Source organism: Pinus tabuliformis, chromosome X (genome assembly GCF_031772625.1).
Source record: "Pinus tabuliformis cultivar Carrire ecotype Pingquan chromosome X, CPIR1, whole genome shotgun sequence".
Taxonomy (NCBI): domain Eukaryota; kingdom Viridiplantae; phylum Streptophyta; class Pinopsida; order Pinales; family Pinaceae; genus Pinus; species Pinus tabuliformis.
This window is the reverse complement of record NC_142308.1, coordinates 1,612,723,208-1,612,748,599: the sequence shown is the minus strand read 5'-3', so window position 1 is coordinate 1,612,748,599 and position 25,392 is coordinate 1,612,723,208. Positions and strand designations below refer to the sequence as shown.

The following is a 25,392-nucleotide window of genomic DNA, read 5'->3' as shown; positions in this document are numbered from 1 at the left end:
TTACAACTCCTTCAGCATGGGCGCATTGGTATGGTTTTTTATACAGCCAACGGCAGGTCCCGAGATCAAACCCGCGGACCTCCCAGACCTTGGTTGTAATACATGTCAATAAAATATCAAATGGCGCAATACATATATAGTTATTCTACAATAGTTAACATATTGTGTTTTTAACATTGGACTGTGCCAAATATATGATATGATTCTTATACCAAAGTTTTAACGAACTATATCCCAGCAGTCTATTGGTTAACATCCCTATGGTATATCGGTATAACCAATGTTTAAACTTAGGATTTAGGCGTTGTAACATATAGCTCGAACACCAGTGGTGAAATGACATTACAACCCGTGGCATTTGTTGACCTTCGCGGCATGTGACCGGTCTGACAGTTACGCATCTCCGACAGTTTGTGATACAACCCGTGGTTTGGCATTGGACCGTAGGTACTCTGCATGGCATTTGGATAATGGATCATAGCTCCACCTGTTATAACTCTTGTGCTATCGTGGCATATATTGTTATTACAAATGTGAACCTCTGCGCTGCTGACAGAGCGTATGAGCTGTGTGGCAATACATATATATATATGTGTGTTGGGTTTGGCGAGGCCGCCGAATATGGCGGGCTCCACCAACCCTATCCCCTTTACACCTTATTACAAACCATAAATATATAATAGTCCGCCAATGCTTTAATAGAACACCTGCATAAACCATTGGTAAGGTTTTGTGATAATGCAACGGAGGTCGTGGGTTCAACTCCGATCCATGCCAATTGACCTGCACCTTGGTTTGACTTTCACTGTTATGCGTTGACTTTGACTTGCCACATGTCATGCTGAGAGACTACCACTTAGCCTGCAATGCCCATTTTTTCCCTGTTTGATCCGAATTGGATCCATGAAAGATTATCAGAGTTTTATGACTGTACCAAATCATGACAGAGTTCAAAAAACTTGTGAACAAAGAGCCATCAGGAAGGACCTCTGGACAGTGGCAGTTTGTAACCAGCAAGGAACGACGAGGACCTCGGTCAAAGCGCGCTAACCGAGGCCCATGGAGACTGCGCAAGACGCAAAACTAGCAGTTAGGAAGTCCAGATCAGAAAACAGAGGCCGTTTTTGATGCGCGCATTGCTAGGCAAAACCCTTCGAAAAGGAAAGGCCCCGAGCGCTCGGTCACAAGGGAAGCCGAAAATCGTGGGAAAAGCGCTAAAGCAGATGGCGGGTCCCGCGCTCCAAAACCGACGGAATATCGAAGGCGTTTTAGGCAGTAAGCGGAATTGTCAGGAGACCCAGCGATTCCATACAGCGAACAACGCATGTCCGACGGATGAGAGAGAAAACTGCCTCTCATCACGGGCTAACGTCCGAGCAAGTCAACCGCGCGATAAGAGCGAACACCGTTGAATCTGGGGGCTCCAGATCTAACGGCGAAGATTGCACCCGATGGATGATTGGATTTGACAAGGGAAAATAAACCACGGCACATAAAGGTTTGAAGTCCGATTGGACCACTGAGTTGGCAAATGAATCATTACATAGAGTAACTGAAATACCGAACCGTTTAAGGAAGAGCTGGCGCAGTTCATGAGAGGACAAGTGGCCACTTCCCTGTGAGACATTACACAGTGGTGATGACGCAGAGGCAAGGAACTCCAAGCGAATAACATCAGGCAATCCAAAGGGGTGGAAGAGGAAGCGAGCAGTCAGAGGATGGATTAGCTTTAAGCCATGAACGAACAGACAAAGACAAAGAGGACAAGAAGAAAGAAGGCGACAGTGAGAAAAGGAAGAAAGAGACAGTAAAGCAAGAAGTAGAGAATAGAGAGCCGAGCTGACCTACAGAGTTAAGGCAGCATCAAGCAAACAGAAGGCTTGAGAGATTCAAGTAATCCCTGAGAGGATGTCTGAGTACCAAATTGGACTCATCCCATTAAAGACCAATGAGGTCGAAACTTGGTAAGGAAGAGTCTGTGCACTCTAGTGGCTTGGGGAATCCAAGAACCACCCTACTAAACATCATCTGTTCTAGGAGACTCAATTTGAGCTCCTCGTTGTAAAAACTTTGCTTAAAGACACAATAAAAGAAGGCCACCACTGAAAGCTGGACCAGAGACGTAGCCCTGGAGGATAAGGTGAACTCCTTATTAAATTGTTGTGTTTTGTATTTACTTACTGTGTTTCTCTTATTGTTTCCCATTTTCCAGTGTCTATGTATTTTGCAATCTTATCGATCCGTTGCCTAAGATAACATAGACACACACCAGCACATGAGTCTATAATACCTTCATTCATTAATTAATTCACTGAGATCACTCACGAGTGATTTTCAGATCAAGTGGTATCAGAGCTTTAGGCTATTAAGGTTAGACAAGCTTGTGTTGGATTTAGTTGTTGAATGCTAACTAAACAAAGCTCAAATTAAGAGAAGGGGAGTTGGTCGAAACTAATCCTAAGATTAAGAGAGTCTATCCTCAGAAGACAATGTTAGAGGAAGGTTCTGTGGGGCCAGACCCTCAATTCATAGATAGTTTCCTAGCCATAAGGTCCATGGTAGAGGAAATGTATAAGGACTTTAGAAAACACAAGCATGAAGATGCATCAGGCTCCAAACAAGACAAAGGAGAAGATGAGTCTCTCCTTCATGACCACTCAAAAGGCAAAGGGAAAGAAGAAAGCGTTCTCACACCTCCTAATAGCCTTGAACATAATAAGAAGGCATCTTTGATTAAACTAGATGTTAAGTTTGATTTACCTATATGTGATGGAGAGTTGAATGCAGAAAAGCTGGACAATTGGATTAGACAAATTGATGTTTATTGCAGAGTACAAAGTATTGATTCAGACAAGAGCAAGCTTCCGCTGGCAAGCCTACGCGTTGGAGGCACTGCCATGGTTTGGTGGGAAGGTAGGACCCAAGCTGATATGAAAAGACATGGTAAGACTATTTTTGTCTGGAATGAATTTGTTTCTGCAATCAAAAAGCAGTTCTATCCATTGGCCTATATGCAGCAAGCCATGATTAGCTGGCAAACTCTTCGACAGTTGAAAGGGCAAAATGTACAAGGATACACCCAAGAATTTAGAAAGAGAACATTGATTCTAGGAATCTCATTAGACTCACCTGAGACTCTGTTGAAGTACATTGGTGGTCTACACAGCTACATGAGGCACACTATCCTCATGTTTAATCCCACTAGTATAGATGAGGTATCTGTACAAGCTACTCATCTAGAAGCTAGAGGAAAGAATGGAAGTCTTGAAGTTGGGGGATCATCCCAACCCACTTCAAGCAAGAATAAGGAGAAAAGAAAACAGAAATGGAGCAAGGAAGGCTAACACTGCGCAAAAAAGAAAATCTTCATGCACTCACTGTAAGAAGGATGAGCATGATGATGAGCATTGCTGGATTCTGCATCCGGAGCTGAGACCTAAAAAGTTCGAGGGCAAGAAGAAGAAGACTGTTGCAGCTATTCAAAAAGATTTGGGTTCAAACTCAGGAGATGAAACAACTATTGCAGCCACAGGTACAAAAGGTAAGAATTCTGAAGCATCTACTAGTAATTCTGCACAATCTACTATTGATGAGGAAAATGAGAGAAAAAGACATGAGCTTTTCCATATTCGAGTTATTTCCAAACATCAAAAGATTGATACTTTGTTTGATAGTGGCTCACAAGTAAATTTAATTTCTGAAGCAATTGTAAAGAAATTGGGATTACTGACTACACCTCATAAGAAACCATACCCATTAGTATGGTTAAGTGATAAAGCACAACTACAAGTGACTAGACAATGCAAACTCAAGTTTTCTTTTGGGTCAGCATTTATAGATGAGGTTGAGCTAAACATAATTCCTTTGGATATATGTGGAATTGTTTTAGGAAGTTCTTACTTGTATGACAAAAAAGCTATTTTCTATAGAGCTGAGAACAAGTATCTTCTCGTTAAAGATGGAATCGAATACTTAGTAAGAGCTCATAAGCTCAAGAATAGTTATACTCTCGTAAACTCAGGGCAGATGAAACGAATGATAAATTCATGCAAACAATTCTTACTAATGGTTGTAAAGGAAAAGAAACCTGATAAAACCAATGTATTTGAGGGCTGTGATGCTAAACAGCAAGCTGATTTAGAAAAAGTTGTTTCAGAGTATGATGTTTTGTTTCAAGAACCTAAAATTCTGCCACGCAAAAAGGAAATAGTGCATGATATTATTTTGCAGCAAGATGCTCCATTGCCTAACATTGGAATGTACAGGTTGTCCGCTTTAGAGAATGTTGAAATCAAGAAGCAGGTGCAGGAGTTGCTTGAGAAAGGGTTCATCAGACCTAGCACATCACCATGTGGGTCACCAATCGTTTTGGTGAGAAAGAAAGATGGCTTGTGGAGAATGTGCATTGATTACCGAGCACTGAATAAGATAACAATCAAAAATCGTTATCCCCTTCCTCGCATAGATGATCTTTTAGATCAATTGAAGGAAGTTGTTTATTTTTCCAAGTTAGACTTGCATAGTGGATACCATCAGGTCAGAGTTGCAGAACAAGATGCATGGAAGACTGCTTTCAAAACAAAGCAAGGATTGTATGAGTGGTTGGTTATGCCTTTTGGCTTAACTAATGCTCCTGCTACTTTCATGAGATTAATGAATGATGTACTCAAACCTTTTCTTGATGATTTTGTTATTATGTATCTAAATGACATTCTGATATTTAGCAAAACATGGGAAGAACATTTAAAGCATGTTAAGCAGACACTAGATGTTTTGAAAAGAGAAAAACTCTATGTTAAACTCTCAAAATGTGAATTTGGCAAAACATCTTTGAATTATTTGTGACATATAGTAGGGGGTGGTGAATTGAAGATAGATCCCTCTAAAGTGGCAGTGATTGTAAACTTACCTAAACCCAAATCTGCTACAGAAGTTAGGAGCTTCTTAGGCACAGCAAAATATTGGAGAAAGTTCATTTCTAACTTTTCCTTAATTGTAGCTCCCTTACATGCTTTAACAGCATTGAACAAGGTGTTTCAATGGGGAGGCAAACAGCAGAAAGCCTTCGACACCTTGAAAGAAAAGATTAGTACAGCACCCGTACTAGCACTGCCTGATCTTCAAAGACCGTTTGAGATTCAAATGGATGCCAATGACTATGCCATGGGCGCAGTGTTGACACAGCATGGTAAACCCATACATTATCATTCTGAGACATTTAATTCTGCAGTAGTCAACTATCCTACATATGATAAAGAATTGTATGCATTAGTACAGAGTGTGAAAAAGTGGAAACATTACTTAATGGGCAAAGAAACAGTCATACAAGTTGATCATCAACCACTTCAATATCTACACTCCCAAACTAAGTTGTAGCAATCAAGACACTATAGATAAATGGGTTTTCTACAACAGTTTCATTTAGTCATCAAATATAAAAAGGGCATACACAATAAAGTTGTAGATATGTTATCTAGACCTATTATAAATGCATCTACTATACTTAAGCATAATTTTGTGTTACATGAAAGCTACATTGAACAATATGCTCAAGATATAGACTTTAAAGATGTATATGCAACTAGGGCCAAACTCCATGTGGGTCGGCTTATTTATGGCAGCTGATATTTTTATTGGATCCCTCTCGTCGAGAGGTGTAGGATTGATCCAAAGATCATCCGATTCCGATAAGTATTTATGGAGATATGAATTTATTTTGTTTATGTAATTATAGTCAAGCCGACCAGTTCTTATGTAGGCTCTAGAAGCCCAGTCGACGTGTCTATTCAACCTCCTCGTTTTTAGTATAAATAGAGGAGGATTTGAAGTCATTTGAGAACACTCTTCATATGATCTCTCTTCTCCACTTGTTTGGGTTGTCCTCTCTCAAGGAGGACGTAGTGGAAAGGGTTTTCTATGAGAGCCCTAGACGCAGTCAACTAAGTTCACTTAGCCGCAGTTGAAAGGAGAGACACCTGTACGCAGTTGAAGAAGATCTGGCCGCAGTAAAGGAGGCCGCATACACAGCTAAAGGGAAGGCCCTATCTGCAACAAAGGAAGGCTTGGGTAAGGCTAGATCCACAGCCATTGAGGAGACCCTAATACGCAGCAAAAGATGATGCCCTTACCACAGTAAGCCGCAGGCTTATAAGGATGATCCACACAGCAAACAGAGACCTTATACGCTGTTCATGGTTAGACCTTATACGGAAAAGGAACTCGAACTTCTTACCTTAGATTGGGCTTCAGGCAAAGGACACTTCAGCGGTATTGAAGTCTGTTCTCACTTGCTGAGAGGCCGAGTTAGGTAAGGAGTAGGGCAGGTCTATTGTGGCACGTTGAAAGGGTAAGAGAACTCTGTTTGGGCAGAACGTAAGTTACAGGTAGGCTGTGTGGTAGGCCGCAGGCCATACCACCACAGCTAAACACTTGCGTGGGTCTGTTTTGGGGCTGTATTGTGCCCTAATCTCCAGCGTAGAAGTAGAGGGATCACACTAAGGTGGGCCGCAGGTATTGAAGGCTATTTGAGGACTGTTCATGGACTGTTTGAGGGCTGTTGCAGTGTGCTAAAGTGCCCTAACCAGGAACAGTCAAGAGCAGTGTGGGACAACAGATTTGGAGGCAAGGTTGTTGTGTATTGAGTCAATATGTAGACCTTACTTGCTGTTGGGCTAAGCCACAGGCCATAGCCAGCAGCATAGATTGTGTTAAGGGTTGCGCAAATTAGTCTTGCAAGTATGGCAGTACTGAAACCTCAACTTGGAGCATGACTGAATAAAGGAAGAGAACTGAAGTTTGATGCACCAGCTCATATAGCAGTGACAGCTAGTACTGCCGGAAAAGGACAGCATTCTGGAAGATGTAGCATGATTGGATGCAGCATGGTTGGATGCAGTACGGTGATGAAATCACCTTGAAGAAATATGTCGTCACCTAAGTTTAGATCTGCAGTCCTTGTCATCAGAGATTCAGATCTGCAACCTCATTATATCATCTTCATGATGAAGATCTCTTCTCTTATCTTGTCAAGTCAAAGTTTTGACTTATGATGTATATGTACTCTCTCTCTCTCTCTGCTGAACTTTGAAGATAAAAGAAGATTTGATCAAAGGGTTTCCCCACACATTGTGGGGTTTGTCCCTGGCTCGCGCCACATCTTGTGTCCTCTTGTCTTGGCTTGTCTTCTGCGTTTTATATTTATGTTCTATCTGCAGTTTATCGTAATGCTGATGTGATTGCTAACTGTGAAAATGAAAATAAATTGCTCTAGCATAGAACATACCAAAACTTAATATGGTATCAGAGCTGAGGTGAAGACAATGCCCAAGCAAGAGTGAAAGAGCAATCACCGAAGACAGTTGGGACAAGAGAGAAGGAACAATGGGTTCCTCATAATTCACCTAGGGTGAAGTCAAAACAGATAATGTTATCAGAATGGCGCAGTGGAAGATTCTGATGGTCCATCTTAAGATCACTTCATTGGGAAGTTCGGATCTAAGGGTGGAAGGAAAGGCGGATGCCTTGTTGAAATAAGTTCGGCCGTTATGCGAAGGAGTGTCCAAATGGCAGGGACACATCTCTTGATGAAGATAACAATCATTCCTGGGACATCTTCAATAATCAAAGGAATGACTGGTAATGCAGGTCATCAAGGAAGTGGTCGACTCCTCCACGAAAGCAAGAAACCCCTGAATCTCTTTTATGTACCTGATCGTAAGAAGATCTAAATGCAGATAAGAGGAGACTTATGTGCAGCATGAATAAGCCCCTATACGCTGTCTCAAGAGGCTCAATCCGCAGATGAGAGGAGGGCTAATATAGGCCCTAAATGAAGGTCTGAATCCATTGTCTATTGACCCTATATGCAGCAAGAAAGAGACTCCTTATCCACAGTCATAATCTGCCTTAGCCGCAGTCAAAACGAGGAGGTTGAATAGACACGTCGACTGGGCTTCTAGAGCCTACATAAGAACTGGTCGGCTTGACTATAATTACATAAACAAAATAAATTCATATCTCCATAAATACTTATCGGAATCGGATGATCTTTGGATCAATCCTACACCTCTCGACGAGAGGGATCCAATAAAAATATCAGCTGCCATAAATAAGCCGACCCACATGGAGTTTGGCCCTAGTTGCCAATTTAACACTCCCTCTCAACTAGGGAGAACTCCATCCGCTGATCCATATGTACGACTGTACTATCTCTGCCATTAGTGCCTTGCACTACTCTGCCTAGCTCTGCTGGCTCTGCTCAGCTCTGCTGGCTCGGCTCTGCTCTGCTCAGCTCTACTGGCTCTGCTCTGCTCAGCTCAGCTCTACTAGCTTTGCTCTGCTGGCTCTGCTCTGCTCTGCTCATCTCTACTGAACTATGAAGAAGAAGAATTGATCGAGAATGAGTCATATCATTCTCCACTGACCTGAAGTCAGTCTCAGAGTGCATACCACTAGTCCCAGACCAGTCTCAACTGACCCGAAGTCAGCTTCATAGTAAGTACCACTCCTACTACTGGTCTGGGACCAGTGGTAGGAGTTGTACATGCTATGACACTGACTTCGGGTCGGCTGAAGCCTGAGACTGGTCTGGGACCAGTGGTACATACTCCGAGACTGACTTCGTGTCAGTGCAGTACTGGTCTGGGACCAGTGAGAGTGGTACATACTATGACGCTGACTTTGGGTCGGTTGAGACTGTTCTGGGACCAGTGGTACACTCTCTGAGACTGCGATACTGGTCCGGGACCAGTGGTAGGAGTGGTACTTACTATGAAGCTGACTTCGGGTCAGTTGAGACTGGTCTGGGACTAGTGGTATGCACTCTGAGACTGACTTCAGGTCAGTGGAGAATGATATGACTCATTCTCGATCAATTCTTCTTCTTCATAGTTCAGTAGAGATGAGCAGAGCAGAGCAGACCCAGCAGAGCAAAGCTAGTAGAGCTGAGCTGAGCAGAGCAGAGCCAGTAGAGCTGAGCAGAGCAGAGCCGAGCCAGCAGAGCTGAGCAGAGCCAGCAGAGCTAGGCAGAGTAGTGCAAGGCACTAATGGCAGAGATAGTACAGTCGTACATATGGATCAGCGGATGGAGTTCTCCCTAGTTGAGAGGGAGTGTTAAATTGGCAACTAGGGCCAAACTCCATGTGGGTCGGCTTATTTATGGCAGCTGATATTTTTATTGGATCCCTCTCGTCGAGAGGTGTAGGATTGATCCAAAGATCATCCGATTCCGATAAGTATTTATGGAGATATGAATTTATTTTGTTTATGTAATTATAGTCAAGCCGACCAGTTCTTATGTAGGCTCTAGAAGCCCAGTCGACGTGTCTATTCAACCTCCTCGTTTTTAGTATAAATAGAGGAGGATTTGAAGTCATTTGAGAACACTCTTCATATGATCTCTCTTCTCCACTTGTTTGGGTTGTCCTCTCTCAAGGAGGACGTAGTGGAAAGGGTTTTCTATGAGAGCCCTAGACGCAGTCAACTAAGTTCACTTAGCCGCAGTTGAAAGGAGAGACACCTGTACGCAGTTGAAGAAGATCTGGCCGCAGTAAAGGAGGCCGCATACACAGCTAAAGGGAAGGCCCTATCTGCAACAAAGGAAGGCTTGGGTAAGGCTAGATCCACAGCCATTGAGGAGACCCTAATACGCAGCAAAAGATGATGCCCTTACCACAGTAAGCCGCAGGCTTATAAGGATGATCCACACAGCAAACAGAGACCTTATACGCTGTTCATGGTTAGACCTTATACGGAAAAGGAACTCGAACTTCTTACCTTAGATTGGGCTTCAGGCAAAGGACACTTCAGCGGTATTGAAGTCTGTTCTCACTTGCTGGGAGGTCGAGTTAGGTAAGGAGTAGGGCAGGTCTGTTGTGGCACGTTGAAAGGGTAAGAGAACTCTGTTTGGGCAGAACGTAAGTTACAGGTAGGCTGTGTGGTAGGCCGCAGGCCATACCACCACAGCTAAACACTTGCGTGGGTCTGTTTTGGGGCTGTATTGTGCCCTAATCTCCAGCGTAGAAGTAGAGGGATCACACTAAGGTGGGCCGCAGGTATTGAAGGCTGTTTGAGGACTGTTCATGGACTGTTTGAGGGCTGTTGCAGTGTGCTAAAGTGCCCTAACCAGGAACAGTCAAGAGCAGTGTGGGACAACAGATTTGGAGGCAAGGTTGTTGTGTATTGAGTTAATATGTAGACCTTACTTGCTGTTGGGCTAAGCCACAGGCCATAGCCAGCAGCATAGATTGTGTTAAGGGTTGCGCAAATCAGTCTTGCAAGTATGGCAGTACTAAAACCTCAACTTGGAGCATGACTGAATAAAGGAAGAGAACTGAAGTTTGATGCACCAGCTCATATAGCAGTGACAGCTAGTACTGCCGGAAAAGGACAGCATTCTGGAAGATGTAGCATGATTGGATGCAGCATGGTTGGATGCAGTACGGTGATGAAATCACCTTGAAGAAATATGTCGTCACCTAAGTTTAGATCTGCAGTCCTTGTCATCAGAGATTCAGATCTGCAACCTCATTATATCATCTTCATGATGAAGATCTCTTCTCTTATCTTGTCAAGTCAAAGTTTTGACTTATGATGTATATGTACTCTCTCTCTCTCTCTCTGCTGAACTTTGAAGATAAAAGAAGATTTGATCAAAGGGTTTCCCCACACATTGTGGGGTTTGTCCCTGGCTCGCGCCACATCTTGTGTCCTCTTGTCTTGGCTTGTCTTCTGCGTTTTATATTTATGTTCTATCTGCAGTTTATCGTAATGCTGATGTGATTGCTAACTGTGAAAATGAAAATAAATTGCTCTAGCATAGAACATACCAAAACTTAATACAAACGAGTAGAAGAATTGGATTATCATGTAAAGGACCGACTCTTATATCATTGTGGGAAGTTATGCATTCCACAAACTAAGAGAGTAAAAATAATTCGAGAAGCACACACTTCTCTAATATCAAGTCACTTTGGGGTAAGTAAAACAGTTGCATAGCTGCAAAGATTTTGTTATTGGCCAAAAATGAACAAGACAGTTTCTAGATATGTAAGAGGCTGTACTATGTGTGCTCAAAGCAAGCCCAGCAATAGAAAACTAGGCTTGTACACTCCATTACCAGTTCCTTCTCACCCTTGGGAAAGTGTTTCCATGGATTTTGTTGGAGGACTGCCTAAATCTAGGAAAGGTCATGATTATCTATATGTTATTGTGGATAGGTTCAGCAAAATGTGTATTTTGATACCTTGTAATAAACATATTACAGCTGAACAAACTACAAAACTATTCTTTTAACATGTATGGGTTCATTTTGGATTACCCACTTCTATTGTATCTGATCGACACACCACATTTGTGGGAAAGTTTTGGTCAAGTCTATGGGAACTGATGGACACCAAACTGAAGAAAAGCACAGCTTTTCATCCACAAACCGATGGCTAGACCGAAGTAGTTAACAGGACAGTGATCCAGTTACTCAGGGGATATCGTAGCAAACATCCTAAGCATTGGGATGAACATTTGTGTTATGTGCAGCATGCTTACAACAGAGCAAAACATTCTTCTACACAGAGATCTCCTTTTGAGCCCTGTTTTGGTTTTACACCCAGGTCACCTTTGGATTTTGTCTTTGGTAAAGACACCACAGTTGAGGGACACAGTGCTGTGGACAAGGCAACTAGGTTCATTGAACAAATCCAAGAGATCCACCAGGCAGTACAGGAACAGCTAGAAAAGAGCCAAGCCAAATACAAAGCAAGGCATGACAAGCATCAGATGGAGCATAGTTTCCAAATTGGTGACCAAGTCTGGCTGTATATCAGCAAAGACAGAATGCAAGGTGAAGGTAAAAAGCCAAAACCTATCAGGTATGGACCTTTCAAGATACTTGAGAAGATTGGTGAGAATGCTTTTCGCCTTGATCTACCAGCTTACATGCGCATCTACTCAGTCGTAAATGCAGATTGCTTGAGATTATTTGAACCTTCACTAATTGAAGATCCAGAAGAGCAGAGTCAATTGCCTTCTATTGATGACCTGTTACCTGAATATCTTAATGAATTGCAGGAAGACACAGTTATGGACAGGAAGGTGAGAACGACGTGCATGGGAGATGTTGAGTACCTCAAAATTGGGCTCAAGGGTTCAAAGTTGAGCAGTGCAAAGTGGATAGAGATTGGACAAGTGAAACAATTGTACCCTCACTTAGTCGATGCTTGAAAACCAACTTTTGGTGGTCCAAAAGCTTTTTCATTGGGAACGAATTGGATCCATGAAAGATTATCAGAGTTTTATACTGTACCAAATCATGACAGACTTCAAAAAACTTGTGAACAAAGAGCCATCGGGAAGGACCTCTGGACAATGGCAGTTTGTAGCCAGCAAGGAACGATGAGGACCTCGGTCAAAGCGCACTGACCGAGGCCCATGGAGACCGTGCAGGACGCAAAACTAGCAGTTAGGAAGTCCAGATCAGAAAACGGAGGTCGTTTCTGATGCGCAATTAGCGCTAAGCAAAACCCCTCGAAAAGGAAAGGCCCCAAGCGCTCGATCACAAGGGAAGCCGAAAACAGTGGGAAAAGCACTAAAGCGAATGGCGGGTCCTGCGCTCCAAAACTGGCAGAATATCGGAAGCGTTTTAGGCGGTAAGCGGAATTGTCAGGAGACCCAGCGATTCCATACAGCGAACGATGCATGTCCGGCGGATGAGAGAGAAAACCGCCTCTCATCGCGGGCTAACGTCCGAGCAAGTCAACCGCGCAATAAGAGCGAACACCGTAGGATCTGGGGGCTCCAGATCTAACGGCGAAGATTGCACCCGATGGACGATCGGATTTGACAGGGGAAAATAAACCACGGCACATAAAGGTTTGAAGTCCGATTGGACCGCTGAGTTGGCGGATGAATCATTACACAGAGTAACCGAAATACCGAACCATTTGAGGAAGAGCTGGCGCAGTTCGTGAGAGGACAAGTGGCCACTTCCCTATGAGACGTTACGCAGTGGCGATGACGTAGAGGCAGGGAACTCTAAGCGAGCAGCAGCAAGTGATCCAAAGGGGCGGAAGAGGAAGCGAGCAGTCAGAGGATGGATTGGCTTTAAGCCATGAACGAACAGACAAAGACAAAGAGGACGAGAAGAAAGAAGGCGATAGTGAGAAGAAGAAGAAGGAGACAGTAAAGCAAGAAGCAAAGAACAGAGAGCCGAGCTGACCTGCAGAGTTAAGGCAGCATCGAGCAAACAGAAGGCTTGAGAGGTTCAAGTAATCCCTGAGAGGATGTTTGTCAGGAACTGAGTACCAAATTGGACTCATCCCATTAAAAACCAGTGAGGTCGAGACTTGGTAAGGAAGAGTCTGTGCACTCTAGTGGCTTTGGGAATCCAAGAACCACCCTACTAAGCATCATCTGTTCCAGGAGACTCAATTTGAGCTCCTCATTGTAAAAACTCTGCTTAAAGACACAATAAAAGAAGGCCACCATTGAAAGCTGGACCAGAGACGTAGCCCTGGAGGATAGGGTGAACTCCTTATTAAATTGTTGTGTTTTTATTTGCTTGCTGTGTTTCTCTTACTGTTTCCCATTTTCCAGTGTCTGTGTATTTTGCAATCTGATCGATCCGTTGCCTAAGATAACATAGACACACACCAGCACATGAGTCTGTAATACCTTCATTCATTAATTAATTAACTAAGATCTCTCACAAGTGATTTTCAGATCACAATAACTTCAGAACGCGTTTTCTCGCTCATACAGAGGCCATTTTCGAAACCGAATATACTGTCAGAATCAGCGCAACAAGCTCTTCTACTTGGTGTTGGTTTTGCGAACATATGTGACTTTTGAACTTTGAGCATTTCAAGGATCCTCCTGGATCAAAAGCTCGTCCAGTAATTCACTGATTCTAGGAATAGGATACTGGTTTTTGATGGTTTTCTTGGTGAAAGCTCAGTGATCAATACTCATCCTCCACATGCTATCCTCCTTAACCAAAACCATGGATGAGGCGAAAGGACTTAAGCGAGCCATTGATAATAATTCCTGGATGGTCTTCTTTATCTCGTTCTTGAATTCTTCGGATGTCGATATGGCGTGGTGATTACGGGCTTGGCCCCTCTTACAGTCCTATAGTATGTTCAAATCCCCTTTTAGGCGGCAATCCGGGGGGAATATCACCAAATACATAACCATGCTTGTCCAGCACTCATTGAATGTTCGCTTTGTACCATGGTTTGTCACTGTCAGGAGTCTTTTGGCTTGTAATCTTGCATTTTGCTGCATATGCTACATCTTCGTGCCTAAATATGGCCTCCATCCTTTTGGCGGAAACGACTTGTGGTTAACCAATTGCCATACCCCTCAAAACTACCTTACTGCCATTCGGTGCTTTATGTTCCATTTCCAATGTTTAGTAGTCCATATTGTGCTTTCCCAATAAATACAACCATTGAACCCCCAAAACCATATTAATATTTGCCAAATCAATTACGTAGAAGTCACTAGTGAACATATAATTACCAAGTGTTACACTCAAACCTAGGATCATTTGTGTACAATCCAAGTTGTACCCATCTATTACATTAAGGCTAGACCTCTCTTTCAGGATTTCTTTTCTTCGCAGGGTTTTTCCTCCTCTATAGCTTCTTCCTGTGGGTGTTCTTCCTTGGGACTGTTAAGCTCAGCGAGTTCATCATTGCTAGGTGTGGGTTCTTCTCCTTCTTCTTTGTCATCAAAGAGCACTTCGATGTAATGAATCTTCCCCTTTCCTAAAACAACAATGTCCAGGTTCCCTGCAAATAAAACATAGTTTTTTTGTTAATTTTAGGTGTGTTATATGCTTAGAGCAATTTATTTCAATTTTCACAATTAGCTCAATATCTTTTCCAAATTAGCAATCACATAAACATTAAAGTAAATGGCAAATAGAACATAAACATAGATCGCAGAAGACAAGCCAAGACAAGAGGACACAAGATGTGGCACTAACCAGGGACAAACCCCATTGTGGGGAAACCCTTGATCAATTCTTCTTATATGTTCTTCAATAGACTAGCCCTCTAAATGACTGCAGCCTAGTCAAGGTAGAGTGTTGCCTCCTCATACTGTTGTTCTGGGCATATGGTAGCCTCTCAAGTCTACACGCAGCCCTGTTTTGGAGTGGCTAGGCCTGCGGCCTACCACAGATCTCTGCGGCACCCTAACAGCCCTCCAAAACAGTCAATCCTTACCTCTTGCTGCCCTCAACCAATCCGCAATTCTTCTTTCCTAACTCGGCCTCCATGCAAGTGTGAACAGTCCTCAAAATACATCCACTGCACCTTCAGCAACTCGACCTTCAACCACAGATTTCTCCCACGTTGTCCCAAAATCTCCTCGGCCTCCTTTACAACAACTCGGTCCTCCAAAAGACCCATGACTTTGCTGCGGCTAAGACCTATTTGGGCAGCGTATAGGTGTCTGCAATTAGGGCTCTTTCTGTCACTGCGTCTAGGGTTAGATCTCCCCTCTAGGACTGCGGCTAGGGCATCCTCCTTAGGACTATGTTTTCCTTGCTAGGGCATCATCTCTAGGGAAGCTCCCTTAGTCTCCTTTCCTCATGCGCCTAGAGCTTCATCATCTAGATTTCTCTTGCCATTAAAACCCAGAACAAGTGGAGCGAAATCAAGAGTGAAGTGTGTGTGGAAATGACTATCAAGTCACCTCCTTTTATACTAAAACGTCGAGCACATGTGGGGTTATTTGGTTGTTCGCTGACCTTGATGAATTGTCCCATAACACAAATAAATTCATATCTCCATGAATATTTATCAGAATCGAATGATCTTTAGATCAATCCTACACCTCTCGATGAGAGGGATCCAAGAAAAATACCAATTGCCATAAATAAGATGACCCACATGGAGTTTGGCCCTAGTTGCCAATTTTAACATTATTCCTCCTCAGTTTGCTTTGGGTTTCCTCATCTAACCTATCTCTTTTGGGCCAATGACAATGAGGGGCCCTCTTCTCCTTATCGTTTAAGGAAATGAAAGGTTTGGGTGGAGCTTTAGATTTCACTGTTGCATTTCCCATATCACGAGTCTTCTTGATAGCCTCTTGAAGGGCTTTCCATTTTTGCCCTAGTTTTTTTTCCTTCCAGTGATTAGAGTTCCAATCAAGTTTCATGTATTGGGTACAGTCAAATAATTGTAGTATATAAGTAACAATACTGTAATAATTTCCGCAGTGCAATTCAACAATCCGCATCAAATAACCCAAAATCTAATCCATTGGCTATAGTTAAATTTGAAACGCAACAATGCTCCAATAAAGAGTAATCAGTTCAACAGTTCATCACAAATGGAAACCAATACCAATCCAACATACTACAAAAAGTTATGAGATTTGACAATGTTCCAACAGAAAGTAGCTCTACCTCTAACCTATTAACCCTATACCTTTAGAAAGTTTGATATTTCTTGCACTCTTCTTGAATTCAATACTCAATAACCATGTGTCAAGACAAAGACTAGAACTTATTTTGTAGCTAATGAATGTTATACAATTGTAGCCAAACTCAACACTAGATATATCTGGGACCTGGCTATTATGAATACTGCATTACTGTATATGATATGTCCTCAAGGTTACTCATATGCCATAAGATCTCCATTGACACTAATAAGCACAAATGAGCCCCACGAGGGATGGCATAACAAAGGTCGATAGCTTATACATGAGGGGTGGCATAACAAAGGCCATTGGCCCATAGACACTAATAAGCACAAATGAGTCCCACATAAGGGATGGTATAACAAAGTTTATTAGCCTTTGCATGAAGGATGACATAACAAACACAATTGACCTATACATGAACATAGATATTAAGACGCACAAATGAGAAAGAAACTATGAAGCAAAAATGAGAATAAATGAGCCTAACATGAGGAATGGGACATCACAACCATTTGAAACAAGTCCCCATTCATTAATAGTTTCATCTTCAACAACATCGAAAGTATTGGTGACAGTACCAATATCATGCTACATATATATGGCAAGAGAACATGTTGAGAATTTATCACTTTAAATCATGAGGCCACTTGTTGCCCATCGTCCTTCTATGTGTTTTCCCTTGTAGATGCATAGATAGTGGCCTTGTGTTTTCTCTTGTAGATGTGTATTCAATGGCCCCCTTATGAAGAGATCTCGATCATATCGTCCATGGACTTTGGACGCATCTTCATCAGAGACAAATCACACATTCTCATCCTCATTTTAAAATTCTACAACCAAATCAAGCATAGAAATTTAATTATAACAAAATCAATGGGATAACTTGATCAAGGACTTTAATGACAACTGGGTCAAGACAATTTGTGCACTTCAACATTCATTTCTTGTGATTGTTCAACATGTTTGAACACCAATATGGGTTGGGAATGTGAATTTCTTTAGCTATCAGTAAAAGTGAACCAGAAGTTGTTTTAACCATAGTTCCCAGATTCGCTCGAATCATGGCAAGCAATTTGAAAATTTGATAATGCAATTCAAATGTGAATAAATTCAATGCAATTCAATATGGTTCGCTCATGTGAAAGTTCGCAATTTAGATAGCAAGTGGCTACAAATTCTCCAACGGGGGCAGGTAGGTAGTTTAAAGAAGCAGCAGGCTCCTTTGGTTCCCAACCCTAAGGTTTCTCCCTCCAAATGTTGATTGACTGTGGAAAGCCTCTAGTCTAATCTTTAATTGTCATTACAAATATAGAAAGGCTACAGGAACATTGATGTTGAATCAAGTGGGTGAACATATAAGATCGCTCGAGCACCAATACAAACCAACCCATCGCAACCAAAGGTACTTATCATAGAACCTTTGGTCCAATGGGGAGGTATTTAGATAATAAAGTGAACACAGCTTTGAAGATTGTTAAACAAGACATTCTAAGAGGTGATAGGGTGATGATGGGTCATTGAGAAAGGAAGAGGGCTTTTGGAGGGATAGGGTTAAGTGATGGGTGTGGCTTCTCTTAGTGGATGAGGATGAAAATTAATGGGTGCGGCACCTCTAGGACTGTATCAATGTCCAAAGTTATAACAAGTTATTCCAATTTCAAAGTGGATGAGGGTGAAAATTAACAAAATACATTGAAGACAAATTAATTTTGAGAATGGAATCATATATATGTGTACTCTCGAATTTTTTCCAAATTGAAATTTTTTACAGAATTCAAATTCAAACATGGTAACTATCGTTCTAACCGGTTCTACTAGCACACTTTGAACCAATGTTTTAAAACTCTGACTCTGACTCAGCGAGGGCCGACTCTGACTCGGTATCGACTCGGCCGGTGCGATTTCAATGACTCGGTCGTTGTAAAAAATACATTAAATATTTATTTTTTTTATTAAAAAAAAACATAATTTTAAAGATTTTCATTCATGCTTCCAAACACACAGCATTAGAACATAGATAAAAGACAACATACGATCTAAGTAGGCTCATGTATATATCTATTATATCAAAATGGCACCCATTGCACTGTCGAATACATACATGATGATGATATAGAGATCAAAACAAAAACACATAACCAAGGAGGCTAGAAATAGCCTCTACAACAAAAGTAAATTGTGACCAATACTACTGGCTACTGCTAGAGGATCCAAGATCATCTTTATCAACCTCTAGATCAAAGTTACAGAGCGGCCCCATGGCTCCTCCTCATCATCATCTCCAACTGCAACTGTAGAGCTGCAAGCTGAGATAGACGAGATGTGTTTCTGTTGTGGCTGAGCAGAGGAAGCGCCTGCAACTAGAGGACTTGTTGGCTCTGAGGCTGAGGCTAGTACAAGTGGATCAGGATTTGCATTCAACTTAACATTATGTTCGAGTGATGCTATCATCTGTAATTCATAATCAATATCCTCATCAGAAGCAAACTCTGTTGGATGACTCTCCACTACCCTTTCTGATGTTGGATCGATGTCTTCCAACATAATGGATTCTGAATCAAGTATTTTGTTGAACAATTAGTTGTGTCTGAGCCGAAGGTTGTATTGGATATAGACTAGATCATTTAAACGTTTTTTATCCAAACGATTTCTCTTCTTTGTGTGAATCCTCTCAAAGACAGACCAATTGCACTCACACCCAGTAACGCTGCAAGTTTGACTCAAAACATGAATTGCAAACTTCTGCAGTTCAGGACAATGGCTACCCAAAAGCCTCCCACCATTGTGCTGCAAAAAGCATAGGAGTGTAATGAGTTAGCTCAACAAAATTACAAATTATATCCAACTTTCAAATTATAAACGATTTAACAAAATAAGTATTAAGAATTTGAAAATTGAAATTTTTGTTTACCTGGCTCATCTGCTTCCCTTGCAATATTTGTTAGGTTCTTCCCAAAGGTACCTGAGGCATTGCTGAAGGTTGTGACCTGTCAGTGTATCTTCAGCTGATCACACTCCATTGGGATCATGCAATCAATGCAGTCAATCAATCCATCTTTAACCTCCTCCTTCAAAGCTCCTGTCTCCTTAGCTTTATAATGATACCGTGGGTTCAAAAAATACCTAGTTGCATGTATAGGGCAATGGAGTTGATTGTTCCATCTTTCATCAATGATTGCCCAAATGGGCCCATACTTAGCCACTTTATCCTTGTATGCCCTCTTTATTTGCTCCTTTGCTTGATCCATAGCCTCATAAATGAAGCCCATAGCCAATCTTTCCTCATCCACCAACCACAACACCTTAACCAGTGGCTCAACAAGCTTCACAATATCTGCTGCCTTTCTCCAAAATATTTCTTCATTAACTTTCTTTTTCAATTTTTTGCCTTCCAATTTGTGAGACCATTGGCTTTGATTCCATTCTTCACTGGAAAAAACCTTTTGCAAGTTTCTATGTTGTGAAAGCATAGATTGCAATGTCAAAAAATGAGTAGCAAATCTAGTAATGTCAGGCCTAAAAATATCCCTGCCCCCTGTGTGTTTCCTTATCAGGCTCAAAATCCATTGAATGATTGTCGATAAATTTTGTTATGCTTTTGGCATGATCTACAGTGTTTTTGACCCAATCTAATTTGCTAATATCCTCGAGCATGAAGGCTATGAAATGTGCAGCACATGGGGTCCAAAAGATGGTTCTATGTTTTTCCTGTAATAGTTTACCAGCAAGAACATAGTTAGAGGCATTAATCATGATGACTTGAACAACATTAGCCACCCCCACCTCCTCAACAACCTCATCCAATAGCTGAAACAACAATTGTTCATCTTTTACCTTATCAGATGCATCAACTGATTTTAGAAACATGGTTCCCTGTGGGCAAAAGATAAGAAAGTTTATGATGGTACGGATTCTTTGATCAGTCCATCCATCTAACATGGCAGTACATCCTGTTCTTGCCCATGAATTTTTGAAATCTTTCAAATACTCATTAATGGAGGCAATTTCCTTCTGCAAACGATACCCCCTTATCTCATACATAGTAGGGCCTTTGAAGCTTTTTCTAGCAACATGTATGGCATCAAACATAGGCTCATAATATGGTGAACGGGAAGCATTTAAGGGATATCAGCATCATACCACCATCTACATATGTAATCACAAGCAGTCTCCCTCAATTCTTTTTTCCAATGGTCATCTAAAGTGGGCTGCAAAGTTCTACTTGAGGACCACTTGCATTTGATGGAGAGAAGGGTGTGACAGTGAAATAACTTTTGATATTCATATCACCCTTCTTTTTCATTTTACCCTTACCCTTTTCTTGAATAGACTCCAAAGAGGGAGGAACATATCTAAAGGGGTTGGATGTGTCAATACAAGGGATAGAGGAAAAACCCTCAAAATCAAAATGGGGGTTGGTAGCCAGCATTTTTTTGTATATTCCTCTTCCTCCAAATTTCAGCCTCTAACTCTTTTTGCTTAGCCTTTTCTTCTTTAAACTTCTCAAAGTTGGCTAACAATTCCTTCCCAATCTCCCCAATTTCATCTAATTCACATGGAGTAATTTGGCCTCTAATCCCCGCCAAGTTTTGTTTCAGCCTATTAATGCCCCCAAGACCTTCCTTAATTTTTCTATGGCAAAATTTGCAATGCATTTGACTATCAACCATTTCAACATATGCCCAAGCAACATCTCTCACTCTAAGAGCCATTTTTTGACTTGGAAATGAAAGCAAAAAATCTGAAAATGAAAACCAAAAAAATGGCATTGCTTCAATGTTCATTTCTTTCACAAAAAACACTCTTTTCAATTTCCAGATTTGCACATAAAGATTAATAAGCAAAAACAGAATTTTACAAGTGAAAAAAATACTTCCAGGCACAAACTGCCTCCTCAAGGTTGCTCCAAGAAACCAACCCCTCAATGCTGCTCCAAATGGCTTCCCAAGAAGCTCCTCACTCCTGCCACAACGCTTGCCCAAGACTCCTCACTGCTACTCCAAAAACAAACTCCACAACTCCTCACAAACTCTCACTCAAATGCATGAGATGGTTGTGAGGATTGAGGGGTTGGGTGGGTTTTATAGGGTTTAGGAGAGGGAAATGGACCCCAAATACACTATAGGCAAATTAGAAACCTGTTTGGAGTCCCCCAAAAGCAGACAATTTAAAAAAATCCGTTTTTTTTGGTGCACGGGCTGCTGTCATCCAACCCGACCGAGTAGGCTCGGACTCGGCCGAGCCGACCGGGTTATTACTGAGCCGACCAAGTTGTTACCTAGTAGGCTCGAACTCGGCCGAGCCGACCGGGTTATTACTGAGCCGACCGAGTTGTTAGACAACTCGGCCGGCTCGGTAATAACCCGGTCGACCGAACCGATTCACATGCCGAGTCGAGCCGATGAGGCCTTGACTTGGACCAACTCGGCCGAGTCAGTTCCAAGCCAGTCGAATCTTAAAACACTGCTTTGAACCTTTGGGGACAATTATTAGCATATCTTTCCACCTACTTTAACAAAATGCAATGCGAGAACTGAAACCAATGGACTTTTTCTCTATGGTAGAATAGAATCGAAGTACCCATGGATGTTGTAGCCACTGAATGACCGTGAACCACAGTTGAAAAAAAGAATAGAATCGAAGTCAATGAAACTCACTCTCCCCGATAAAATAGAATTGAAGTTTGTGGGCTCATGTCTTCTGATATAATAGTTGAATGATTTTTTTATGAGGATGAAGTCAGGTAAAAGACCTGGGTGACTTTGAACTCAATGAAACTCACTCTCCCCGATAAAATAGAATTGAAGTTTGTGGGCTCATGTCTTTTGATATAATAGTTGAATGATTTTTTTATGAGGATGAAGTCAGGTAAAAGACCTGGGTGAATCGAAGTCATTGAAACTCACTCTCCCCAATAAAATAGAATTGAAGTTTGTGGGCATGTCTTTTGATATAATAGTTGAATGATTTTTTTATGAGGATGAAGTCAGGTAAAAGACCTGGGTGACTTTGAACTCACTCCCATGATAATGATAGTCGTTTGATAGTCATCACTTTCCAATGATAATAGTTTAGCAGTCTTTTATGAGAACATGCCTAGGTAAAAGGCGTAGGTCACTTCGATTGAACTGATATGCCACAGTAACATCTCTTGCCCAAAGGTAATAATCTTTTATGAGGATGGGGCCAGGTAAAAGGCCTGGGATTTGGGCTCACTCGCCATGATAATATTCTAATATAATAGTCTAATAATCTTTTATGAGGATGATGCCAGGTAAACGTCCTGAATGACTCTCATAAAACCGACAGAGTCAACTAAAAAATGTAGAAGAAGTCAACTAAAATTAAAATAAAAGCAAATTGAAATTAAATGAACGCCACATAAAATTGTCCGTGGAAGTTTTAGTTTCCAAAACATCTTCCACAATCACATCTCCAGGAAAGAAACTACCCATACAGCGAAAAAATCAAAAAGCCCCAGAACCCGGGATGTCGCAGTCGATTAGGGTTTCAAAAACTTCAAAATTTACAAAACTTTTAATAGAAAGCAGAACCCTAAAAACTTTCAATACCCTAGAACAGGTGAATCTGCAGCAAGCAACCAGGATTCTGGGGTTTCAATTCTATCAAAGCACCAATGAGCTGTCCTCGTTTCAAATGCCTCCTAACCACAAAAAAATAAGTAAAAGCCCAGCAGCCTCCATGAGCATTTAGAAGAATAAAGACAATCCTTAAACTTAAGGATCCTTGCCCTTAAGTTAAGGGCACTTTGTTCCATCAAGCATCTGATGAAAAACAAACACATACCTTTCTCCTAAGATTGTAGCGGTGCCATTCGGACTTGTAATGAAATTTCTGGGCCGCCTCCTCGTTGAATTCGGCATTGCAGGCGTTACAGGTCAAGACTGGCATGATTGTTTATGAGAAATCAATCAATCCCTCCAATATTTCGAATGAATTACTGAAGAAACGTTCCGCTAAATTCGCAACGCTTTGCTGCAGTTGGATTGATGTTCTGTTCTTCGTCTACACTATAGTAAGGCTTTGCTGCAGCCGCGTAGATATTATTTTCTCCGCTTAACCTTTCTGTGTTTTTTGAAAATATAAAACTGGCCTTGATCATAACAATTGCAATCCTACTTTTATACCACAATAATTTGATACCAATCGTGATTCGTTCTTTATGAAGATAAAAAAAAATGTCATGTTAAAAGCAGAGAAATTCAAGTAAAAATTCACCTCTTTTAATATATTTGTTTAATAAAATTTGGAAAAAAAATAAATAAATAGCAATTTGTAATTATATATATGATTTTTAAATTTATTTATTTTAATTGGTAAATTTATTTATTTATTTTTAAAATATATATTTTGTTTTCTCTTTAAAGTTTTTTGGGTGTGAAGCTTAATTGATTTTGGATGTCTTTTGGTCCTCAATCCTTTTCTATGAGATTTGAACATTTGACCTAGTGGTAGATAAACCTCACATAAATCAATTGGTCCACACTTCATGGGTTAATCTTTAATATATTAATTAAGGTTAATTGAAGGAATTCAATTGTTTTCAATATATAGAAAATGCATGTCCTTGTGAGCAATATGTAAAGTGAAATTTTACTTGTACATTGTTATCAAGTTAAAGAAAAGATTGAATACTTTTGTACTGGAAGATTGAGAATGTATATTCTATCCAATTTAATAAAAGATTGAAAGCTTCGAGCTTTTTGCTTGGATCTCATACCGAAGTTCTATTTCTGAAGTTCTAATACAAGGAAAAGCTAATTCATGGCTAGTTCTTTTAATTCTACATTCCTGTCAATTGATTATTTTATCGAGTTCTTTTCATTATTCAGATTGCTTGGTGAAATGTGATGATCTAGTTGTGGGTTTGATTGCAGGGAGATGTACAATATCTTTTTATGTAAGAATTTCTTCTTGCAAATGAGAATTGTACATGCTAGTAAGGTTTATGTTAAAAGTTAAGAATTCTTTCTTGCTTTCACTAGTTACTTTTTACTTGCAATCATTTTTTTTTATCACTATTAGACTAAGATTAGATATAGATTAGAATAGGATTGCATTTAGGAGTTAGAGAGCTTTAATGAGAAAATCCATTTTGAGGAGCAATCTATTTAGTAGCAACTAGGACCACATATTGATGGAAATTGCCATACCAAATGAGAGTGGATCTAGTTAAGATTTGACATTAGGGAATTCTCCCCCTTGTTAACATGGCACATTTTTTCGCATCCACAAAATGGTGTTGGAAGGAGGGAAGATAATAAGCTAACGATATGGATTCATCTTGTTCATGTTTTTTAATTATTAATGACTCCTTTCAAAACCCCTACATGGAGATGTGTTTATGGTCGGGTACTTTGTACTACTCTTTTAAAGATAGTTACTCTAGTCAAAAGTTAAATATGGTAAGGGGGGAACACCTGCATCTTAATATGCTTTTCATTTTATTCAAAATTGTTCTTCTCATAATATTACTCACAAATTCCTTAAATAGAAATATAAATAAATGTGCTCCTCTTCGTTCTAGCTCTGCGATCCCCCTGAAACCTGCAGAAACCCTAGCCTCCCATGGCTCCCCAAAGGGGGGCGCTCCTCCTCCCCTCCCTCTTCCTCCACCTCCTTTTTCGCCTAAGGATGAAGTAGCGGCCTTTCAAGCATTGGTTGTTTCCATTCCAAAACACGTGTGCACAGTTGATTCTCAATCAAAATTTGTGAGGAGAAACGATGAGGTTTGCGACATCGCCTTGCCAACAAGTGCCTAAAGAACTTATTTAGCCTACTATGAACAAGCTTCAATAGGGATATTTACCAGGGTGCGGCCATCTCTGATGTCAGTGGAGGTTTGGATCGATCAAACATGGAAACCAAAAATGGGAGGTAACATAACTTTGTATGCAGTTGGTAATGGATTTTTTGTCTTTCGAAATGGACCTTAATTTT

At 41.0% G+C, this 25,392-nt stretch overlaps 1 protein-coding gene across 1 annotated transcript in view; it reads right to left on the bottom strand.

Annotated features, from left to right (window-relative positions):
* Window positions 1-23,565, bottom strand: part of LOC149146218 (Zinc finger protein 622) — a 79,019-nt gene extending 55,454 nt beyond the window's left edge. Inside the window, exon 1 of the mRNA XM_089447539.1 lies at window positions 23,239-23,565. Within this exon, the coding sequence (XP_089303665.1) occupies window positions 23,239-23,343 (105 nt within the window). The 5' untranslated portion in view covers window positions 23,344-23,565. The remainder of the gene's footprint in view (window positions 1-23,238) is intronic.
* Between the last annotated feature and the right edge of the window lie 1,827 nt (window positions 23,566-25,392).